At 35.1% G+C, this 24,761-nt stretch overlaps 1 protein-coding gene across 5 annotated transcripts in view; it reads left to right on the forward strand.

Annotated features, from left to right (window-relative positions):
- Positions 1-23,743, forward strand: part of LOC124447201 (mediator of RNA polymerase II transcription subunit 4-like) — a 46,889-nt gene extending 23,146 nt beyond the window's left edge. For 4 of the 5 annotated variants that reach the window (XM_046998092.1, XM_046998094.1, XM_046998095.1 and 1 more), the window contains 7 exons: positions 3,903-3,957; positions 4,795-4,910; positions 5,174-5,231; positions 5,355-5,441; positions 5,684-5,860; positions 9,705-9,754; positions 23,486-23,743. In XM_046998092.1, coding sequence (XP_046854048.1) covers positions 3,903-3,957; positions 4,795-4,910; positions 5,174-5,231; positions 5,355-5,441; positions 5,684-5,860; positions 9,705-9,754; positions 23,486-23,608 — 666 coding nt within the window. In that variant the 3' untranslated portion in view covers positions 23,609-23,743. The remainder of the gene's footprint in view (positions 1-3,902; positions 3,958-4,794; positions 4,911-5,173; positions 5,232-5,354; positions 5,442-5,683; positions 5,861-9,704; positions 9,755-23,485) is intronic. The other variant, XM_046998093.1, reaches the window with a different exon arrangement.
- Positions 23,744-24,761: the final 1,018 nt, after the last annotated feature.

Genomic DNA, 24,761 nt, shown 5'->3' on the forward strand with positions numbered 1-24,761 from the left:
CTAAAGAAAGACTCCATTAGCAACAAAGTTTATAATGATATCTTCCACAGAGGTTCTCAACCCTCACGCTTCTACGGCTTACCGAAACTTCACAAGAAACGAGAACCAGAACAATCGCCTCCACTACGACCGATAGCTTCATCAATCAACGCATACAATTATAATTTAACTAAGTATCTTAGTTCTCTACTAACACCACTCATACCAGATGACCACTCCACTAAAGATTCTTTCACTTTCCTCGACGACTTCTCATCTTTCAACTCATCAACTTCTTGTCACAAATTCTTCATCTCCTACGACGTTGAAAGCCTATTTACTAACATACCACTTACTGAAACCATCAACATAGCAATCGACTTAATATTCACTCACAACCGCAGGTTCAGTATAAACAGGACAGACCTCACCCAACTGTTTTTAATAGCAACAGCACAGACGCATTTTTTATTTAATGGAAAATTTTATGACCAGACGGACGGTGTTGCGATGGGCTCTCCCTTAGCACCTATACTTGCTAACATTTTCATGGGCTCACATGAACGAAACTGGCTAAACAACTACAACGACACTAAACCACTATTTTACCGCAGATACGTTGACGATATTTTTTGTGTTTTTACTAACGAAACTGAGGCCATGAAGTTTTATAATTACATTAACACACAGCACGCAAACATTAGATTTTCTTTTGAAACTGAACAACAAGATCAACTACCATTTCTTGACATTTTACTAACAAAATCTCACGACAGCTGTACAACATCTACATACCACAAACCAACATACACAGGACTTCTGACGAACTATTTTAGTTTCACACCACTTTCATACAAAACCGGACTTATACGCACACTAATCGACAGAGCATACAAACTTAACAATACGAAAAATAGCTTTCAACGAGACATAAAAAAACATCACATCCACTCTTTTACGAAACTCTTTCCCACTTCACTTTATTAACAGAACCGTAAAACGATATCTCGACAACAAACATAGCAACAACCTCAACCTAGACACCAAAACTCCTGACACGACGATCACAACGAACACAAATGAAAATTCCAAAATAACAACTCTATACTTCAAACTACCACACATCGGACATTACTCACGACACACACAACGCAGACTTAGAAACATTATGAAACGCTTCTGTACAGATATTGACATTTGACTAATTTTCACATCATTCAAAATCAAAAACCTTTTCTCATTTAAAGCCCAATCCCTGATTCAATTAAATCTATGATGATATATAAATTCAATTGCGCGGGATGTAATTCCCGATACATTGGCGAAACTTCGCGCCATTTATCCACCAGAATCAGGGAACATACCACAACAGACAAAAACTCTCATACCTACCGACACCTTCTTAAATCTCACTCAAGCAAAACCAACTATTCACCCTCTTGTTTCAAAATCATCGACACTAACAAAACTAACCCTGACCTCAATGTTCAAGTTTTTAAATTCAATACAATATTTAGTTTATAATACGCTCGGACGCTCCTCATTAATTTATCTTATTTCCTTTTTATTGTTGTAATTTATGTATCATATTACTTTTATAAAAACCCTGTATCACCTATTATTTCACTCATACTGAAGATGGCATCATGAGATGTCGAAACATGTCTATTTTTTAAAAAAGTTGTCGTTTATATTAAATGTGTAATATGAAGTTGATAATTCAGCCCCGTGCATTCGGTGTTTTCATTACTTGCTTGAAAGCTTTTTTTCGTACAAATTCACCACGAATATGAAAAGTTTCGTCGTGCATTTATTCAGTTGCATATTGTTTGTCGTAATGCCAATACGAAAAGGAGACTTCTCAGAGACATTTGCCTTGTTACTTTGCAAAGCAACACGGTTTTCTACGCTTTCACATTCCTGAGTAATGAATGCTTCAAAAATGTATTTATTGCTGAACATTTTAACAAGAAATAAAGCAATAAAGTTGTGTTTGCTCGTACTCGTAGTCATCATCTTAACAATTGCTTGACCACGAGTACGACAACTTGTTTATAGAACCCAATCCTTCACGTTCAAATCGCGTAGCGGTAGTCGTACTCGTAGTCGAATCTGAAACTCTCTATTATAAAAGAAAAAGGCTGCGAACTTTGTGTTAAGTGCAGTTGAAAAGAGTTTTTGTCGACTATAACGCGGCAATAATTATTTGCCAATAACATTATGTATACAAAAGTTTTCACTTGCCACATGAAATGACCATGCACGGTATATACAAAGAATACAAAATAGTGATGTCAAATACCTTCAAAGAAAGATTAAATAATCATGAAACATTGTTCAATCTTCAAACACGAGAAATAAACTTGTCCATCAGATCACTCTGACATTACAGGGTTGTATAAAAAAAACTGTACTGTTTGGTAAAACAGTTGGACTTCCAATAGTTCATCTAACAGTAAATTAGTCGCAAATAAGAAGCAGTTTTAATTGTTAACGAGAAACACTTTTGAAATATCTCACGCACGAAAATGACACAGCTAAAAAACAATTGGAACACATAGGGTTAAATGCAATTTTATTATGGTACTCATCAACTGTGCATAAATGCAAGTTAAAGTCAACGCAAATGTTAATAATTGATAGAAGTTTTAAAAAAATGGCAATTAAGGGGTCGATTACATGGAGCAATTTCTCTCCGGGCCTGTTATAATATCCTATCAAAATAGGCTACGCGATTGCATGAGAACAATTCTAACCCAGGCTGAAATTGAGCTATCCCGGATAAAATTTCAGCCCGGGCTAAAAAATCTGTCATGTAATCGTTTCAGCCTGGGCTGAAATCACAGCTGAAAATATCCACGCATGCGTAATTGCGTACTTATTGCTTATGATAACGACAGCTAAAATTGCTCCATGTAATCGGCCCCTAAAAAGGGAAATTGCAAAAAAATTCACGATTTTGATGCCCAGCGTTCGTGTACGGCTTTGCCAAAATTCCCGAAACTTTTTAAGCTTGAAATGCTTGTGCCATATTTTAACCCTACATGTTCCAAAAGCTTTTTAGCCTAGTCATTTTCGTGCGCAAGCTATTTAAAATGTGCTTCTCGATCGTACAATTTTCACTCTAAAAATGCTTTTTATTTACCGCAAGTTTACTGTCAGATAAACCGTTGGAAAACTACCAAGTCCAAAGGTTTTTGCAGAACTTGCTCGCTGATGACTTAAGCGATGCTTTCTAAACTGTTCAGTTCGTGATACAACCTGTATAATGGCATAATGTGTTTAATCTTTTACTAAAACACTTGACTCTTATGCAACCCGAAAAGTTTCATCCATTGGACAGTTGATTTAAACTATCTCCTAGCCTTGGATTATATCACCTTCGGTGCAAATTTGCATGACCAATCCGTTTATCAGTTCTAAATTTCTGAATTATCTTATCATTTCTGATAGTCGTTTTATATTTGAATTACGAATGGCTGAGCGAGTGGTGACTCCGATTAACCTTTAGTACTATCTGAAATTCATCTGGATATTTCTGAATTCGACATGGAAAATTTTAGAGAGCGATGGGTTGACATGCAATTTAGGCGAGTGCGTATTTGAACAATAAAGAATAGTCAAGTCTTATGACTAAACGCTTAGGCACGATAGTTATGTTTAATTTATTGTACTGTTTCATTCAGATATTAAGACTATTGAAAAAAATTATCATATGTTGTTTGAAATTTGTTGAAAGTTTTCAATTATGAAGCGCCTATTTTAAGCGATGTCGATTGATTTAAATTAACGTTTACAAAAATTTGTTGCGTAAGGTTCTGCCAATTTATAGCTACCTTCGCTCGCAGTTGTTATGCAATCATGAATGTCATGTTTGCTTTAACATTTCACCGTTTTAGTTTATTTAATTGAACTGCTTTTAGGTGCTCGAGAAATTAACTGAAAAGAACACTCAGCTTTTGGATATTGCTCAAAGAGGTAGCTCATTATTTTTTTTAACTTTTGCTGATGTAGCTACTTCAAAAGCAAAGCAAGTACTGTCATAACCACACCCTGTATTAACAATACTTGTTTCTGAATGTTCAGTTCAGTGGCGTCTAGAAGACAAACCTGTGCCAAATGTAGAATATTATAATGTTTCATATTTATCAGTGCTATACAGGTGTATAGGAAATTAACAGATAAGAAAATGTCGCTGAGGTCAAAATACCTATGGCTCGTTTTTAAACACTGTTTTTTCTCAAACCTACATCAATTATTTATGTTTGCATTATTTTAGCTCAAATTTACGCATAATTAACTAGGATTGTTAAAAATGTCTGTAAGACCCTATCACACATAGATATATTAAACTTAGATTACTGACGTATATACAAGGTACATGTAGCCGGCTGTAGCAAACACTGAGTTATATTAAGACTGGAGGGAGCATGTCATCGAAATTATTATGAATTATTAGCGCGGGCATTGGTCGAAAACATGCGGTGTTTGTGGTCAAATTCAGTTTAGAGGACGCGGGCTCATGAAATAGAAATTTTCGACAACATATTCAACATTTTTATGCAAATACACCAATTAATATTCTTTTTTCTGATATGATATACTTTATACTATATTGTTCATTGAAAAAAAGCTTTAGTTTTCATTTTGCACTTTTGGGAAGAGGTTATTTCAAACAGCATCTTTTAACTTATATCATTCAAGAAACTTAAACAGGATTGGGCTTAGAATATGATCATTACTGCGTGAACTGCTACTTTAAAGAATTATCTATAGGGTGTCATACATACTTTCTCTTTACTGTAAATCTTGTAGCACAAGAGCAACAATGCAGACACCACGAAATAGATAGAGCAAAGGAAGAATTGCGCATGAAAAATATGGAAATTTTGCAACTTCATGCTCTTTTAACTGAGACGGAACAATTACTGGTCAGTGATTGCCACGCTTTGTGGAAGAATTTTTCGATCAAAATACGTATATGTTATAAAGTAATACAGTGAAGTTTTGATTTTGTATGTATACATTGTGTTTCAATGTATTTTGTTCATTGGCAGTTGTAATTGAATGAACAGTATCAGTTGGCGTTATAGTTTTTTTCTAATTGTTGACGTTAATCACCCAGCTTTTCTTTCTGTCTTGTATTTAGTCGTTAAATAGACTAGTGTACTTATAGTATTGTATACTTATGCAGTCAAATGGCCTATTTCAAGCTAGAAAAAAATGCTCGGCTATGCAAACTGCCGCAAAAAGTAAGTCGTGTACTTTCTTTGTGCATACTCTCTTATCAATATACACATGCATAATACTTTGAAAACTTGAAACTGAAAACCTTAAAACTTTGGGCATTTTTTACTTTCTTCCAATTTTTGTAGACAAAATTATTTCTGAGGATTTGATAAAATATGCTCACAGAATAAGCAGTAGTTGCGCCATCGAAGCCCCATCAAAGTGGAGGTCAGGTAAGCTGTCAAATTTAAATGAAAGATGTAGTGTTTTCTATAGTGCCAAACTCAAGTAATTTTTGTAATACGAACATGTATAGCTACATGTTTTATTGTTCAATCATATTTTTTCCCTTTTCGCTCGTATGTGGTGTACATAGTTTGTCTGTAGATGTACAAAGAGTGTTCTGAATTACAAGTAAGCATCAAGTGAGAGATTATTTGGAAAAATAAATTTGATAAACGAATATTTCCTCCAGGTGATGCCAGACGACCTTATCCACTCGACATTGAAATGCGCTCTGGGCTCCTGGGAAAAATGCAAGAGCGGCAGATGGACCCCACACAACAGGCGAAGCCGAGTTATGTTTTAATTACAGATTCGCCACTTCACAATGGTAATAAAGAAGGGCATGCTCAAAAAAATCAGAAATCTGGTAGGTCAATCACTTTTCTTGTAAACAAATAAAAGATAAGAAGATTTTGTATTTTTTGGTAAAGGAACATCATACATAATGAAATACAGTTTTCGTATAGAATTTCGCCAAGGGGTTTGCTTTTATAGCGAACTAGCTTATTAATATTACACATGAATTGACGTTTGGCATTGGCGTTCAAGATGTACCGATTATCATCCACAACCTTTAAGAATAGTCTTGATCACATTTTCTACTTCCAGGATGTAATGGTTCAGTTTATATTTCTATAATGTTGATATGTTTAGGATGGTATATAGATTATCTAAGTTTACAATTTCTGAAATTCTTTTGAAGATTCAGTAATCTTTCCACTTAAGTAAATTCTACTGGCATTCCTATAGTTTGATAACTATTTTCTATTTAAACAAATTTGGTATTGCCCGCATTGTCACGCCATTTTGCTTGAGGGTTAAAGTAGTTATAATTTGGCTTTATCATATCAAACCTCTTAGTCGAAACTCCAAAGTCTTTTTGTTTCACTTTCTAGTTCTTCTGGCAAATTTTAATTTTTTTAGTTAAGCAAAATGTTGACTTGGTTAAGTATAAGTCATTCTTCGGATCATTAATTTCTTTTGTTTTTTTTTTGCCTAATTGCTCATATGTGTCAGTCCTGTTCCTACTAGGTCAAATGATAGTGAGGAATTTCTTTGCTGGATACATTTCAAAACTGAGTTCTGATACATAAAGTAAATTTTTTCTTACCTAACGCTCCAGTCATTAAATGATTATGATGGGCCATGTAAGTGCAAGTCCATTCAGCACTTAGATGTTTTTGGTGTTTTGTATGTGCTATAATAAAAAATTTCTGTTTCTTGTCCCATACACAATCATGCCTTTGCAAGTATATATTGTATTCTAAAATGATTATATAATCATTCAACTAAAAAGGTTGTATAGCCTTTCATGATTATAAGTTGTTAATTGCTTCTGGCAAGAAATTATTCAGTATATGTGGTAAACATCATATTTAATATAAGAAATGGCCAATAAAGAATTTCTCACTACCGTTTGACTTAGTAGAAACGGGACTCACACATGTGACTAAATAAGCCAAAAAGTAAAAGCAATGATTGCAAGCACAATTGCACTCATTTTAGTCAACAATCTCCAAATTTGATGTTTTTTAGAAGAATTGAAAACTGTAACTAAAAGTCTTTGGACTGAAATGTTTGGTATTATTCAGAGCAACTATAGCAGAGCCTAGTTTTTACCAAGAAATCAAAACAAAATAACGATGTTGACAATATTAAATTTGTTTGGAGACAAAATAGTCCTGAACTGCTGCCTGTAGAATTTACTTCAGTGGAAAAACTTCTCAATCTCAAAAAAGAAACTCAGAAATAGTAAGCATAGACAATATATTTATACCACCCTAAACATAGTAGCATTATAGAAACATAAACTGAATCATTACATCCTTCAGTTTCTTAAGGAAATAGCTCTGCCTTTGAAGATTAGCTTGACAAATTGCTTCATGTTGACGCTTTTCGTTCAATTTGTGAAGCAAAATCAAACCGTACACTTTAATAAGCAAAGCTGTGAGAGATATCAATTGAGAGATATCAATTGAGTACTTCAACGAGTGCTTGCTCTGTAAATGCGAGCTTGTAGGTGGGATTATGAGCGGGTTAGTAAGCGGGATAGTTTCATATGAAACGAATTAAAAACTCAACTCAGCAAGCAAAGCCATCCCGGCTAGGCGGGCTATCCCACCTCATATGAACAGGCCCTTAACTTTCTCGGCAAATGAACTGCTCTTTGAAGGTACACATTCACTATAGTTGGCAAACTAAAGACTTTCCATACTTTTTAATTGCCCGCAATATTTTTTTGACTACCAAAGTTTATCAGTTTTTATACTTAGTTAGCATTTTGTTCGCATTATGCTTGCTCCCTTAAAACATTAACAAAACATTAGATCAAAAAAATCGTATTTGTATGATCAACTTGTAAAAAAACAACGTGCTAAAAGTGGACATATTCAATGCATTATATTCTCTAAAGAAGCTCATCGAAAAGAACTAGCAGACCCGTCGTCCTGGAATACCTTTAGAAAAGTTTCTGAATTTTTTCTCTTTAATCCCATATTACATTTGACATCATCAACGACTGATAATTTCGTGCCTGAAGTTTTCATCGCGAATGTCGGATTTCTTACACACGCAACGAAGCACTGAACAGTCTACAAGCTTAAAATAACTACGAATCATCCAATGAGTCACATAATGGCTGCAATGACAAGCGACTTACCTCACTGAGGCAAAAAACGAACAGCAAATCTTGTGTGTACTGCGCCCAGCCTTGTAACAATTCAGGAAATTTGCATGACACAAGGTGACAAAAGTTTTGCCTATGGCGAGGAAGATGCTTATGAGATGCGTTTGATGACATACGAAACTACTTGTTTTCAAACCCTCGAGCTTTCACCATGATAGAGTTAACATCTAAACTAGTGTCACACTCATACATGATAGAAAATGGCATGAATGAAATACAATCAAATAGCTTCAAGAAAGCACATAGCTACGGCATAAGCTGCCAGGAGATTTTTGAAAGAGCTTGTTAATTTTCCCTGACTACAGTGGGTAACTTCTTGTTATTTCTCATAATTTACATGTCAATCAATGCATTGGCAGCAGAGCTCATGGAAATTAAAAGAGAATTGAAGGCGCTGAAAACAGTAAAATATTCAGTCGTGTGCATGAGAAATGAGCTCAAAAAAAGCAAGGAGAGCTATATCTTCGATGGCCCCTTAACCACTGAAATTGGATTATTTTGCTCCTTTTTTCCTTTTTAAAATATTCTTCCTTAAAATTTTTGTGGCAAGCGACGAAATAAGCCCATGACCTTCCGTCTAAATAGAGTTCTCCATTCTATTTAAATATTCCTCTTTTTTATTTATATATTCCTCTGTTGTATTTATATATTCCTCCATTCTATTTGTATAATGTAACAACGCCATATTTTTATGGTAAGTGAAAGTTCTTCCTGGAACAAGACTTTTTTAAAGCATTCATAAAGCTTTTGGATATCGAAATATTTTTTAGGCTTTATGCAATAATAAACCTTCCACCGTTCTTCACCTTTTTCTTGAGACCATAACTAAACTTCATTGTCCACATAGAATTGGGACTGTTATAAAACAGAAAATAGTGCTGATTCCAGACAAATGATGAATCGTTATAGTCCGTCCAACGAGCCTGTTATTACTGGGTAATCGTACATAACAGTGCATTGAGCGTCCATTGCGTGATGTTAATACTTACGTTGATGTATACGAACATCTTTTACTGCATGATATCGTATCCGGTTGTTATTGACATGTTTTGTATCTAAATACTGCAAGTCAGCATAATATCATCCCAGTCTAGCGGAATGGGCATTTAAATGAGCAAAAAGTGCCTTGTTGACCGGTATATGCCGAAACTCCATTCATCATCCCATCTCGGCGAACATACTGTTCCGCCTTGTCATATAAACAAGCCATCCTGAACAGTGCATTTTTTATCAAATTATGAGCAAGAACATCGAAAAATGACAACGAGAATAGAAAATTTATACAAACTTGATTAAATTTTGACTATTTTACTGCATTCCATTGAAACACGTGCTCATGACAACCGCTGTTTAGTGTTAACGACGTGCCATGCCTCCGCGCGCACGCACAGTTTTACTTTCTTTTACGTGTTTATGCTGTTTAATTAGTGTGTTTAAACTATTTTATGTGAATATTTCTTATTTGTGTGACCCTTGTAAGGCACTTGTTAATATATTCTTATCTGTAATTTTGCTTGAATTCTAGAATCTATGGCATTAAATTGGCGCTCCGTCTTGAATTCTGCTGAAATCATGGTAAGTTAATGTTCTGTCATGTTAGGACAAATTTGAAATGTTTAGCTAGCATGTCTCTTTTGCGTCAGGTCAATGGGTTTATCGTTATAGTAAATAGTTTTTCTATTTCTTTCTTTTCTTTTTATTACTACTTTTTACATTTACATGTTATAAGTTTCATACGCTATTGCCCTTTGAAGTTCTTCATATAGATTATCCTGATTGGCTTGAACGTTTGTAGCACGTATTAAGTAAATGTTGCTTGGTTGTATTAGGTATCATGCATGTGTTTTGTTTTTATTCCAGTTTTTTTATCTGTGTTCATATTTCTCTACTTTATCTTCCATCTTTGTGCCTCAACTTAAGACCTCACAGTTATAGACTTCCTAAATCACAAGTCGACAACTGGAGTGTCCTAAATCACAAATTTTTCTTAAACAGCCTTTTACCTCCTATCAAGCTCTTTTCTATCTCGCATTATACATTAAGTCTAAATCATGTTTTGGACGTAATGCTGTTTCCTACCTTTAAAGTTTTTTCGAAAGTAATTGATCATGCGTTCGACTTTCGGAAGCGATAAGTTTCTATAGTGTGTTTGCATGTGACGTCACAGCCTTACTGTCTCCAACAGTAAACTCTATGATGAAGGGCGGGGACATTGATAATTGGCGGAGGCTATTATTCATATATGCATGTTTTACTTAATTATTTTCTATTGAAATTAATTGTGTGTACGGATTATAGCATATGAATATATCCCGCCTATTATCAATGCTCCGCTGCCACTCTCTATAATAACTGGAAGGCTAACTAAGTTGCCATCTTTAAAGCCTGCATGATCGCCGCCGTTAAAGGTATGGTCACAGAATAGATACATACAGAAGGGCCACTTCGCGAAAAATGCGGTCCTAAATTTTAATGCGCATGCGCCACTTCCGCCATGTTGGCAGCAAGATAAACTTGCTACACTAAATAAGGGTAGCAATGTACAACTCAAAAATCTTGGCGTTATTACTTGAAAAGTTGAAATATTTATCCTGAGACGACCAAATGAAAGCTGTGCTGAAATGGGAACATACAATCAACATATTTTTATGCATTTTCATGTACAACCAATGTGTACAATTCTATCGAGACCTGTATGAGAAATGCTGTGCCGTGGCCGTGTGGTCACGGTTATTCGTATTTATTTATTTGTAAAGAACGGGAGCGGAAAAGCGCTTAACGAACGTCTTTAAATCAGAAACAAGAAGGAACAATGTGAAATATATCAACGAACGGGCTACACTAAAAAAGATATTTCGTATGACATTGGATTTGGTGCTTTAGAATTCAGACAAATTTAGTCATATCCCGAACATTCGATAAATGTTCATTGAGAAATTGCAAACTTGTGCAATTGTATTTAATGCCAATGCCATATTGTGTTGGGAAAATTCTTATATTGTATGATTGTAGCTAACTTCCAGATGCTCTTAACTATATGTTCCTTATATTTGTCATGTTTTAGATAATTTAAAGTATTGATTCCGTTGTAAGGAAATAAAATTGTCCTCTTGCTTCAATTAATATATATATATTGTTATTTTCGTTACATCGCTGTCGCTGCATTAATTTTCAGATTAATTTTCAAGTTAAATATGCTACACAAATATTCAGCCACACCATTGCTGCATCAATTTGCACATATTCATCAATTGGAGCACTACCACCATCAGCCTTGGGTACAGCTGAGTTGCTTTTCAAATTTGATTCACTTTTCGATTGCGTCAGTAGTTCCACACTGAAATCAGCAAAAGAACAAAGAAGTGCAATAAGCAACAGCAATAATCACATTGCTTTTCTCAAAGAAGCAATGTCCTTTATCCAGGGTATCAAAGTGGTAAAAGATGGTAAAAACATCACAGGCAGAATCAAATCACTGAAGGGATGGCTTATATCTATAAAGGCCATTATCTGTCTCTGGACCTATCTTCATGCGTCACATAATTTTGCATTCTTGCTTACCAGAAGATTAAACACAGATGCTCTAGAGAATTTTTTTGGAACATTACACCAGCAAGGAGGTAATTCTGACAATCCCACGCCAATACAATTTATCAGAGCTTTTCGAAAGTTTTTTTTCATTTCACTTTTGACCTCTTCCAAAGGAAACTGTTCTAAAGATATGGACACTCTGCTAACACAATTTTCAAAAAAAAAAGCCCAAACCATTTAGTATGTCACTTACCCATGCACTTACAAAGCTCCAAGTAACTCACTGTTGATTGGTGAAATGACTACCGAGAACAAAATATTAGCAACAATTTATTGCTCAAAAATGCTGCTATGTTTCAGGATATTTGCTAAGCAAAGCTTTCAAAATCCACAGCTGTCTCCAATGTAAGAACGTTTCGACTTCAAATAACATAAACAATGATGGTAATTTGCTTTGCTATTTCAAAGCATATAAAGAACTCAACTTTGGTGGGCTGACTGCTCCTTCATCGTGCTATTTAAATTACATTATGCAACTTGAAGACACCTTCGTGGATTGCTTCTTAGTCACAACCAAAAATCTGAATGTTGGAAAGAGCATCTTGAAGAGTCTTAACATGATACCAGTGCCATTCCGTACATGTTCACAGTTTCCACTGCAATATTTGGTCAAACTTTTTTTAAGAATGCGAATTTATTACGGCATCAAATTTGCAAATCGCGAGTTTTCCTCTTCTAATAAAAGATCGCGAAAGTACATTAAAGTCAAGCATTTGTAACATTCTACAAACTTACTACAAGGAAAATTCCATAGACAAAGTTGATGATCCTTTTCATTGTAACTCGCAATACAAGCATAACCATGATTAAATGTTGGCAAGTTGGCAAAAGCATCAGACCACAATAACAAATTTTGACTCTAAAACGTGTATTCTAACGATGCGATTCGACCTAAGTTGTCTAAATTACCTTCTTTGACATTGCTCGTGATGGCATACACAAAACAAAAATGGAATAGCCATATAATTGTCGAGGACGCGCCGAACTGTTTCTCATTACTATATTTTCTATTACAAACTTGCTGGAGTTATCTTGCTGCCAACATGGCGGCGATGCCTGATTGCGGGCTAAAAGTTGACAACAAAATCTTCAAAGGTTCCGACGAGAGTGGCCCTTCTGTATGTATCTATTCTGTGGTATGGTGGCGAAATATATCACTTCGAAATTGCTGGATTTTCTGCACAAAACAGCTCACTTTGAGCAAACACAATGGCTAAAAACCTTAAACAATATTTGGACTTTAATATAAAACAAGTTTGAAAGATATTTGTGCATTTAAAAGCTGTTTTTTAGAAGGATGAAAAGCGAACTTTGTTTTTGCACGTCAAAACATGCCTCGTAACTTGAATACAAAACTGACGTGCCCCTTGTTTCTTTCATTAAAAGGATGTGAAATAGACTTGTCTACCCTTATAATATTGTTTGAATCTTTGAAAATGAAGCTGTCAGCGCGAAAAACGCTGTTTTTCGGTAAGTTTTGTGTTTCCAAGCAAAATTAGCTCTCCCCAGTCCTTTTTGAAAGTTTAGAGCGTAAACAAAAAGAAAAACACATCGCAAAATTTTTCGAAAAATTGGCGAAAAATATATTTTGAGTTCGTTGTTAAAAAAACTGTTATGCCATATTATTGTGTGATTATTAGTTGCACTATGAAGAAGACAATATTAAAAAAGGGTCAATACCCACTTAAAAAAAAACACAAGAACACAAATAACACTTCACAATGATTACTTTTGAAACACTTAAGCAAAAGTTATAATGTAATACAAGTATGAAAAAGATTATTTTCGTTTAATATTATAGAATCATTATAGATTTTCACAAATAAGACCCAACACTGTAAACACACATGCTAAATTATATAATATATTGCATATATATTATTCACCATCTGTATGGCAAGAAAAAACTAATTTTGCAATCAATATGATATACTTTACTATAATATTTTGATGTAAGATATAACTTTGCTAGCTTTATAATCATTTTAAAACCCTGGTTCTAACCACTGAGGGTAAGTGCTGCTTTTAGGCGTTTATGTAGAGCAGGTCATCATATGGCATTACTGTTGTATGTTGTACACCTGGCTATTTATTAATTAGCACGAACTTTATAAAATGCAACTCAATGCACAAATTTAGATGCATGTTAAACATACCAGTTTTTCAGAAGTAAGAGAGGCCAGTGACAGAAACTAACATTTGTCCACAGTTTAAATTTCAAATTGTCACTTTCACACATTACAAAACGATCATGTGAAATTCTTACTAAACGAGTGACTGTAGGTCTGACTTTAAAAGCAATGAAACTGATGTGAAACCTGTTGTATTAAGCGGGTTGTGTGTATTTTACGCAACATTTAAAGATATCGACTACCTATTATCAGTTTTATTTTAATAATATTTTTGGTCTTTCGACAATAAATGAGTAATTTATATTTCAAAGGAATTCTCACTTTTATGTTTTATGAAATATAGCCTTACATATACAAAACATGTCTTGGTAGGTACACAATGCATCTCAACACAATAATAAGCAAATTTTGCCAACGATTTTGCAAAAAATATTATATACAATTCAATTTTAAAGCAAGCTGTTTTTTCAAACCATTCTGTCACGCAAATAAAACAGTCCACGCGAGACAAAGAGAAGCGCTAAATCACCTTCAAATCTGCTCAGACAAGTCTAGCCATGTGCATATAGAGTTAGCTTTCGAGTTTGTATTAGAGTTCACTGGTGGTGACTTAAATGCAAACACTCCACTGAAGTGCGCACATTCGACTCGAAAAAATGCTTCACTTTTTAAATCAAGTAGCTGTATATAATTGCACAACTATTTGCGCATGGTGGAGATGGTGATTTTTGTACGCTGTTTTCCCTCCTCTTTTAATTGGGCGACGTATACTTCCGTAAAGTGCAAGGACTTTGAGAGATAAAGAATATATTGAAAACTGGACAATCAATGTTAAGAAGCTTTTTATGGAATATAAGTGGATCAACTTTGTAATCTTTATAAATGTTTTCGCAGTAAAGGTATACAGTACCGACCTCGAGTAACATAACTTGACTCGCGAGTATCGAATGGCGAGCGGGCGAGTGACTCGCGATGCAGTTGCGTGTGAGAGGTTTGCGAGTGGATAAAATATTTCGCTGTTTGCGAGTAAATCGAAATAACTCGGAAAAATTTCTTTCTCCGCAACTGCATCGCGAGTCACTCGCCATTCGATACTCGCGACTCACTCGCCCACTCGCCATTCGATACCCGCGAGTCAAGTTATGTTACTCGAGGTCGGTACTGTAGCTACGCGTTTACTTTGCCTGCTCACATATTGTAAAAATCAAGTAGTCTGCGGCTTCGTTCTTGCTATTAGTTTACATTTACCAGTTTTTCTAAAGTAAAATATTTTAAAGAAACTTACGAAACTTACTAAAGAAACTTATGATTTATCATTTACCCATAATTCCATTTCTCTTGTGGCAATTTTTTCCTGTATGGCTGTGTAGACTTACATTTTATTTACCTTTCTGCAAAAGTTAAATTTGTAAAGCAAATAGCCGCGTAAGCGGAACAGTTCAACAGCTTTTTAATTAAATCAATTTGACTAACAAGCCCAAATTGAAACCATTCAGAGATAATTTATTAAGGTTATTAGTTTCTGGTTCAACTCCAACTTGCTTCAACTCACATTATTTTAAAGGCAATTATGTTTTGTCGTCATAAGAGGCCCAAGGACTTTTAATTGTGGAACACAAGATAATACTGCTGTCCAGTGTGTCTTATTTAATTTATTGCCAGTAAATATTTGGATGAGGTTGAGCATGATGTCAAGAATTATTCAGACCGAGGTCAATGTTATCTGGCGAAGCGAAGCAATTATTCGTAAATATGACGTCTTAATTACAGACATCGACAATGATTTGCAGTTGTTTGACCAATCAAAACAATCGAACCAATCGAGCTTGATTCGAGATAGTGTACGTTAGATTAAAAGAACACCTGCTTCGTGAATCGTGAATCCTCTAAGCTCACACTTGAGAACAAATTGAGTTTATGTCAAGCAACATTTGCAGGAGTTTGGAACGGGTGCCGACGACCAGGAAATGTTAATTGGTTTAAACGTTGACGAAATGTGCAAATCATTTGAGTATGTAGAGAACGCAACAAAGGGATATTGGAGGATTTTTGTAATGTTTGCTTGAAAAAAAACTGATTGAAAATAATTAATATGAAACAATTTTATTATTATTCTATGTTTCTTCCGTTATGACATAGCGAATATGGAACACCAACAACTCTTGAAAGCTTTCAAAGCCTCTGCTGTTTGTACTGTCGAAGAATAATATTTTATCACTCCTAGCAGTCGCCATATTGTAAAAGCACAGTGCGTTCAGGGTCACCAAATCGATTTCTCTACCGCCCCAATCCGAAACCTTTACTCGTTCCCCTCCAGAGCACGAGTAATCAGCAGATAAAGTCTATTTGCGATGCAGTGTTATGATCCATGTGACAAATTTCCTTTTTTGTGTGGTTTCTGTGCAATCCACCACAATATTTGGCTTGGAAGCATGTATAAAGTTAATTTTAGTTTAAAGAATTAATGATGTCAATCCACATCCACATTCTCCATGATTATTCTGAGGTAATCACTAGGTTGGCCTTGATGAAGGGCTACTGTTATATCACCGTTGATGACAAAATGAAGCCAGTTGTTCACCCAAACTGTAAGGTTCCAGACAGTATTTTTGGCCCACTAAAGGAAAAATTTCAACAGCTTGGGAAAATGGGTGTTATTCAGAGAATTGGTAGACCTACTCTTTGGTTCAACAGTTTACTGATTGTAGAAAAGCATGATGCTTTGCTTATTTTGCAGCCATTCTGGTCCTTTCTGTCAACTTGTTTAATCCACGACCGACCTTCCTCTATTGGCTATATCGGCTGGTTTTTTGTTAGATGGAGCATATCGCCATTTGTTGATCCGAATTTTTCCTACTCGATTTGGCACGAACTGCTTATACTACCGTTCCCTTTAATCCAATGCAATGAAACCGTACTGTCCCTCCATCTATAAAGTTGTGGCATGGGTCCGTTGTCTAGAGCGTTATGTACGTTCATCAGCAAATTTTAGCCATGTGCGCTCCAGTAAGCTCTGACGTAGGTATTGTCAAACCTCTTTGCAAAACGACTTTTTCTACTACTAGCTGCTGGGTGGTACCTGAATGCTGTTTAACCACTGAATAAACTACCGCTCCAATTTCCTTTGTAGACGCATCCCCAAAGGCATGTAGTTCGACATCTTCGATAGCTGTTCCCCATTTCTCCAAACTTGCTAAAGATTGCTTTGTAGTGGCACATCCCATGATAATTTTGACTCAGGAGCCTTTCGATTAGTTTGTTTTACGGTCAGTGTCAGGGCGCAACAATTCCTAGAGAATCATATATCCTGCCTAGTTTTCTGAGAATTCCACGTTTCGTTGATGGAACCTTCTCGACTGAAAAACTGTGATGAACGTATCTCTATGCTTGTCCCACTTAAGTCAAAGTATGGAATGGGGCACTCTGTAAAATTTTCTTGTATTCCTGTTCGGTCTGCAGTGCCTTTTCAATGGTTTAACCTCCGCGAACCATATCATCAACATACAGGCTTTTGCTTGACTCAGCTACAACATCGGGGCGTTCCTTTTCCCCGTATCTAAGTGAACTTCCAATACACCATTCTATAGAAATGGAGACGGTGCCAAACCAAAAAGGGCCACGAGTAAGCCGATTTGTGAGAATTTCATTTTCTTCAGCTGATTTTCAATGGAACCTCAAGGAATCCAGACTTCGTCGTTTATTGTTGGGTAACTCTGGATGGTTTTCTCGCCACGGTAAATCTGTTTCATACCATCCTTCCGCATTACCAACTAGTTGCTCCTTTATTTCCACATGGACGATAATTTGGTCGTTTTGTGACGTATCTGCTAGTCCCAATACATCCATCCGGCATAATTCCTCGTAATCTTTTTGTGTTGTTTGAGTTGGAAGCATTGTTTCTCGAGCTTTCTTTGAGCCAGGGCTCATTATAAACCAGCCCATCTTCGTAAACTTTGCTACTGGTTCGCCGTCTTTGCTGACTTAGGGTTAAGATTGACTCATGATTCGAGCATATTCCCCACTTCCAAAGATGACATGAACTGGAAGCTGATTCTTTGCATCGTTGTCGATAATGTCAACTTTAACTAGATGTTCATTATCACTGATCAGTTTGGCATGATTAGGATTTTCAATCAGAAGCACCTCAGGTTTATCCATTTTGTAGAAATCCTCAGACATTTCGAAACTTCCATATACTAATTCTGCTTCAGTTTGTAGATTGCCATTGGAACTCGCTTTGATCACATTAACGTTTGTACTTCCTTTGTCTGGGTGTATGCAGATTTCATTTTCAACATGCTATCAAGCTTGGCTGAAATGTACGAACTGACTTATCCAGAGTCGATTAACCTCCAAGATTTCACTTCATTGACTTTAATGATTAGAACTGGAAGTACTCCATCGGATGAATCATTAGTTATCAACGCATTCTCCCTTTTTTCTTTCTTTTTCTGCGAATCGCAAATTGAGCTGTAGTGCCTTCTTCCACAATGTTTACAAGCTGATTTACTCGGACAGTCTGTCGCCCTATGACTTCCGATGGCACAATTAAAACACAATCTTTTCTTTTTTAGAATTTGTTTTCTCTCCCCCACATCGACTACCTTGCTGCAGGTTGATGCCTCGTGACTTGTATCATCACATTAAACACACATATGATGTGTGAGATGAAAGGATTTTGTTGAAAGATCAGCTTGAGACCTTTCCCGGCTTAGATCGACTGGATTTCGTCTTGTCCATTCTCCCGCTTGTATCTAAAACGTTGTTTGTTCTTTCCGTTGTAATACAGAGCTGTGTTAATATAGATTGGAGATGTTAGTTCTTTTTAAGAAAAGTAAAATTACAAATGCAACAGAAATGAATGAAATGATTTGTAAAAATACCTTTGGAAAATGCTACTGAAACGTTAAGGAAAAATAAAATAGGAAATTTATGTCCTTTTTTTCTGCAACGCAAGGTGATTTTTCAGAGATCATTAAATGAGCTTGTTTAGAATGATGTTTGGACATTCCAGTCAAGTTTTCTTTTCTTACCAAAAGCATTAGACATTCATTTAAGTTAAGTATTTCTTTTAGTTTTCCTTCATCTCCCAAATGACAATGGATATTCATTTAAGTCAAACGTTTCTCGTAGGCGTCTTTTATTAGCTTTTGCATCATATGTAAAACCCCATTACCGTAGGCTCGCATTACTTCTTTTCATGCAGATGTTGTGGAGAACTATGTAAACAAGTGTTCCTCTGCAATGATCTCCAACGATCTTTTACCTTCACAATCACTTTCAGTGACCATACTACCTCTAGTAAGTCCATTGTTATAGGTTTTTTGCTTACAAGACAGAGTTTCTAATTTATTAATAATGTCATAGTCGCTATTCAGAAATATAATAGTAATAATAAGTTGTCTAAGCTTATTGCGAGTAATATTTGTTGTGAAACACCTTAATCATGTTTTTCATTTCTCAACTTAATAAGCATATCATATAAAAAAGTAACTGTAAATCTTCCACTCACTGTCCTCCTAACTGCCATTGAAAAACACATTATTTTAGTCCAACTTATGTATCCCTGTCCGATTATGGAAACGTTTTGCATGTGGCAAATGTGCCAGTAAGCATTTATTTTATATTGGACTTTTGCCGTACAAGTATTTTTTCATTGTTTCTATTTTTTATTTTTGTATTTAACTGAAAAAGCCTGCAGCCTGTTTTATCTGTGAAAAATAAAATTGTTTTCGTATCAATTAAGTGGCTCGATAGAAAAAATTGACCGTTTTCAATAGCCAATTTCTTTACCACAAAATGATTAATATACCAGGATATTTTGGGGAGAGAAAGAACACACTTAGTGCTCCCACCAAACAATATTTAGTGTGTACCCAATGAATTGCAAAAATGTAGCAGCCGTGCAATGAAAATTAGGAGGTTACAAAAAATCTAATATTAGCAGTTCCATATTAGGTATGGTTCCAAAAACTTTACCATATAAAGAAGCAGTGGGTTGTGCAAGGAACTTGAATCAGCTAATATGGCCATCCTTTCATATAAAATTAATAAACTAAAATAACGTAATGAAAAACGGCATAAGTTTGTTGACTAAAATGCTTATTACCTTGATTGGGTTAGTTCAAACCTAAAGATCGTAGCTCTTTGCACAACTTATATGCTCATAAAGCTTTAGTGAAAATTTCAGGTCAATAGGTCTAATAGTTCTTCAGAAATCACAAGGACCAATTTGGCCAAGGCCTGAAAATGGTAAATTATGAAAATCAGCGCAAAGTTTGGGTTCACCAAACCAGTTTAAGTTTAGGGCTTAAAATGCTTCTGCTCCAGATACAGCTCTTTTTAGGTTAGTTTAACTGTATAATCCCTTTTTTGTCTGCTTTATCCCTTTTCTCTAATTATTTTGCTTAACAGAGCTGTTTATTGCCGAATGATTAAGGCGGTCATCATTTATTTTTGATACCCATACCAACTAGTTTCTCCAATAGAGCAAAAGTTGTGGTATGACCATCTCCAATATTTCTTACATTTCCAAAATGGCCCTTTTATTTGCTTCAAAGTATTTAGACTAGTTACTACCCCCCATTTGACAGACAAAAAACGCACTTCTCAAGCTGAATAATTCAAACAAAGTTGATGAACTATTCCATTTTAATCGATCTTTCATGGCAATGTGACCTTACTTATATTTTTGGCGCACAAATGGTTCGAAATTGGGCACCAAACTAGACATTCATCTGCACGTCAAAGCCTATTATTACAATCATCATCATCTTCACTGATATATCAGAGTAAAGTTTTTGAGGCAGGCAATGATCTGTGTTCCAATGCACTTGACGATGCCACTTCATTCGACATAAGTAGTCAAATTTGTCGGATTTGAAATAGAAATTCCCGTGAATTCTTTGCTTATTAATTTTCGATCAAAAAATCCTTATTTATCGGGCATTTTCACTGACAATAGCACTGCAAAAACTACTTTGATGGCTTTCTATTCTTATTATGAATTTTGGCTTGGTAACCAGGCAATGTGAGAGGGCTATTCACCAGTCCTCTTTGTAAAGGCGCTAATTTTTACAAATACCAAATGGAACCAGCATTCAAAGCTGTAAAGTAGGGTTATTTTGAAAAAATGTGTTGTTTTCATGGTTAGTAATGTAAAATTTGATGGCGAACTTCGATAATACCCTAAAATCACTGTAAATGACGTCATAATATCTCAAAACTTAATTTCGTATGAAAGATTGAATGTCTTAATATTGTATGCTTGATTGCGAACAGACTGGCTCATTTCCAGACGCTTTTTCTAAGCCTACAAATAATAACAGCGAGTTTCTTCACGAGGTAAGCAAAGCAGCATTTTATTTCTTGCTAATCAAACTCAGCATGTCTTCGTTCACATTGGATTTGAAGTGTCTGACTATTGAGATTCATAAAATTTGGAAACGCTTTACTTTCAAGGCAAATAAACCTTAGCGCGCTGCAATTAAAATTTAGAAAACATATGGAACATGGAACACATCTTAAGATAGGAGCGAACGATTGCCTCAAAAAATTTCGGAAAACCTATTTATCATTTATATTTGATAGCTGGGAGAAATCGTTAATTGTTAATTTTAAATAAGCGACTGAAACATGCAGTGAAGAGCCACGCGACGTTTACTTTCTACGATTTTTTCAACCATCTGTTCTATTATAGACATAATCATAAATTTTGTTCTTTGAGGTGGTAATTGATATATTGATAATAAAATTTGCAGTAGAAGTATAGTGGTTTTGTAAAATCAAATCATTTGGTTCTCCTTGTCCTCTTGATCGACTGTTTGTAATCTTCAAACGATGCCCATATTCAACACCAGGGGTTAATTTCCAATTCGATATCTCTATGATTTCATAGGCTCGATTTAACCGGTTGATGACTAACATAATTTCTAACATGTCATTATAATGCTAAATTAAGATGAATATATTTCATCGCTGCAATGAGAATAAGGCCTAGGTCAACGTCACTTTTCTCATCAGCCGAACCTAATACCATTAGATTCGACGATGGCTGGACGAAAAGTGGCTTTGAGTCAAACGTCGAACTTAATATAAAACCAAATTTACATAATAGTTTAGTACATGACGTTTTCAACAGAATTGAGTAAACTTTCATAGGATCATTTTCAGCAGTTTTTTCACAGCCCCTAAGATCTCTTTAATATTTTCTTCGGTTCTTCTTTTCCGCCATGCAGTTTTAGTGGAATAAACTAAGCTTTACTTTTTTCATGTTCGGTTTCATTAAATGCTGAAGATTATGCTAAAATACCTGAAACCTGATGATCAGCTCGATTGAGAGTTGATATGTAGTTCAATTGCTTGCTAAGGCTGACAAGAATCACATGTTTTCTCTAGGAAACAAAATTGGTTTAGCAAAGTCGATATCCCTTCTCATCTTGTATCATTTTTATTCCTGTCGCACTTTAAACAGTGAGTGCAATTTTTTCACACTCCCCAACCAATTTTTTGAATTTTGTACGTAATTGTACAACTGTAAAAAGCACATTTTCTTCTCTTTGGATTCTCGCAGTTTAAGTTCTTTCAGAATGTTTTCATTGATTTCAGCATAATGATTTTTCAAGCTCACAAAAATCAGTCGTTTCTTATAGTATTTATTGTTTACTACAATGTCAACAAAATCAACAACAGGGATGTCTGACCATTTTGCTTTTCAACCTGATTTCTTTTCCTTCTTTTCATTCTTTATGTAATGGCTTGTGCTGGATGTTCATGTTCGTCATCACAACGTTCCACTTCATCAGACACCTCATTACACACCCCTTTTTCGTTCATTCTTGGAAAATCATCTGCCCTATAACAGAGTAACAAAAATCAGTGTTATTTTCAGCACTTCACTTGCAATGCAGATTGCTAGAATTTCCAAAATATACAAGTATACAACCACACGTTCGTTGGTAACTTTAAACTTTAAAGACGGTGAATATTTCACATCAACTATTTCTGGATTTAATTTAAAACGTTCATTTTTCGGTATAATAAATAACATAAAGTAACGTATTTATAAATTCATTTTACCTTTTGCTTGCGCCACCGAAATAAAAAACAATTTTCACAGTATCCAACTCACTTTCCGACAATCCACCCGTCTACCTTTGTATCTTTCCGCTAACGAGCAAGTATTGCACACAGGTATATGACAATGTATGCAGCTGTATTTTGTATCTTTATAACATGATAAGCATGCCTGCATCTTTGTGCTGTAAACCATATTTACAAAAGCACATCTGCCGATTATCGTGGTTTGCGCTTGCACAGCTCGAATTTTAAGGCGAAATTAAATTAGAATAATTCATGCTTAAATTCGGGGCACGAGAAGTGCAACGTTTAAATTTTCACATTTAAATGTCGAGGACGAATTAATACTGAAAAAAGTAGCAATGATAACACTTGAACTTTGTTGTTTGTTACCCACATTCATCTATTTCTGCTATGAAGTTAGTTCATCGCTTTTTGATTGAATAGTTTTTCCGTCTCTGCAATTATAAAAAAGGCCTACAATTTATGTTGTTTCTTTTATAAGCAGGTTGACACCAATGCCCAATCGGATATAAAAATTGAATTTTCTGATGGGTTGATAGAAGAAGAGCGAGACGTGGAACAGATGAGTACATCTTCATCGTCGACGTCTAGCGACAGTCCTTAAATAAATTAGATTGAACTATTAAAATATTATCAACTTAGTACTTTTTGCTTGTTGTATGACACGTATTTTTGTTATGTTCCAGTGAATCAATTACTTACGTGAGTTCTATTTGCTTTTTGTGTAAAGCTCCCAAAACATTTTTTTGTTTTCGTCATCTTCTCCAAACATTCGCATCATTTAGTCCTTTTTAGTCAGGTCACGCGTGTTAGTAAAATCTCGTTTTAAAATTGCTTTTGGTAATGACAATCATAAAGTTGTCATAATTTTCATAATCACTTTAAATGTTTGATCCTTTGCCGAGCCATTACGATTGTCAACCTTTAGGGGTTAACAATTAACTAGCACTATGCGTGTCTTTGCGAACTTCTGGAGTGCTTGTTAATGGTCGAAGAATACCATTACCGCACTAATATCGTGCGTAAATCATCTGTCACAGCGACTAAATCCTCGTACGTCAAACAACAAAATCGAAAATCATTTTCGCAAACAAACTATCATTTCGAAATTTTTTTGAGATAGATCTGAAGGGAGAATTTCACTTAGGACGCTAAAGCCAAGTCAAAGTGCAATACTTTTTCACTTTTACGGATACTTCTAAGCGGGAAATATCTAACGTGCTTAGTTCGAAAATTGGAACAGTGAATCTCAAAGTTCCATTGATACAAAGTTCCATTGATAGAAATCTTTTAAAAATAACAAGTACTGCTTTATTTATCCATAATATTAGACAATCGATGTTCCTCACTTTCTCCAATTCCTTTGGCAAAGTGCGACACTTAGATAGGGATGTTTTTGTCAAAAAGTAATTGTAGACTGGAGGAGTAAATTTTAAGACAATATGTATAAAAAGTTTGGAATCTTATTTGTTCCAATAAATCTAAAATAATTTTACTTATTAAGTTACAAAAAGTTTAAATAAAGCATAAAGTTGAAAACGTTAAAAAGTCAATAAAACATATTCATATTAGCTATCTAATCACACGCACAAAAAATTCGTTGGATGTACAATCCTCGTGAACCTAAGCAGTGCAGTTTGAACAAACAATCCAGTCTGTTTTACTTTCTTCCCAATTTGCTCTGGAGACAGGAAAAATCCACTCAGATCTACTTTTATCATCTTCAACCAGAATTGGTCTTGCAGTATTCTTTTTCT

Source organism: Xenia sp. Carnegie-2017, unplaced genomic scaffold (genome assembly GCF_021976095.1).
Source record: "Xenia sp. Carnegie-2017 unplaced genomic scaffold, XeniaSp_v1 HiC_scaffold_22, whole genome shotgun sequence".
In the NCBI taxonomy this organism is placed as follows: domain Eukaryota; kingdom Metazoa; phylum Cnidaria; class Anthozoa; order Malacalcyonacea; family Xeniidae; genus Xenia; species Xenia sp. Carnegie-2017.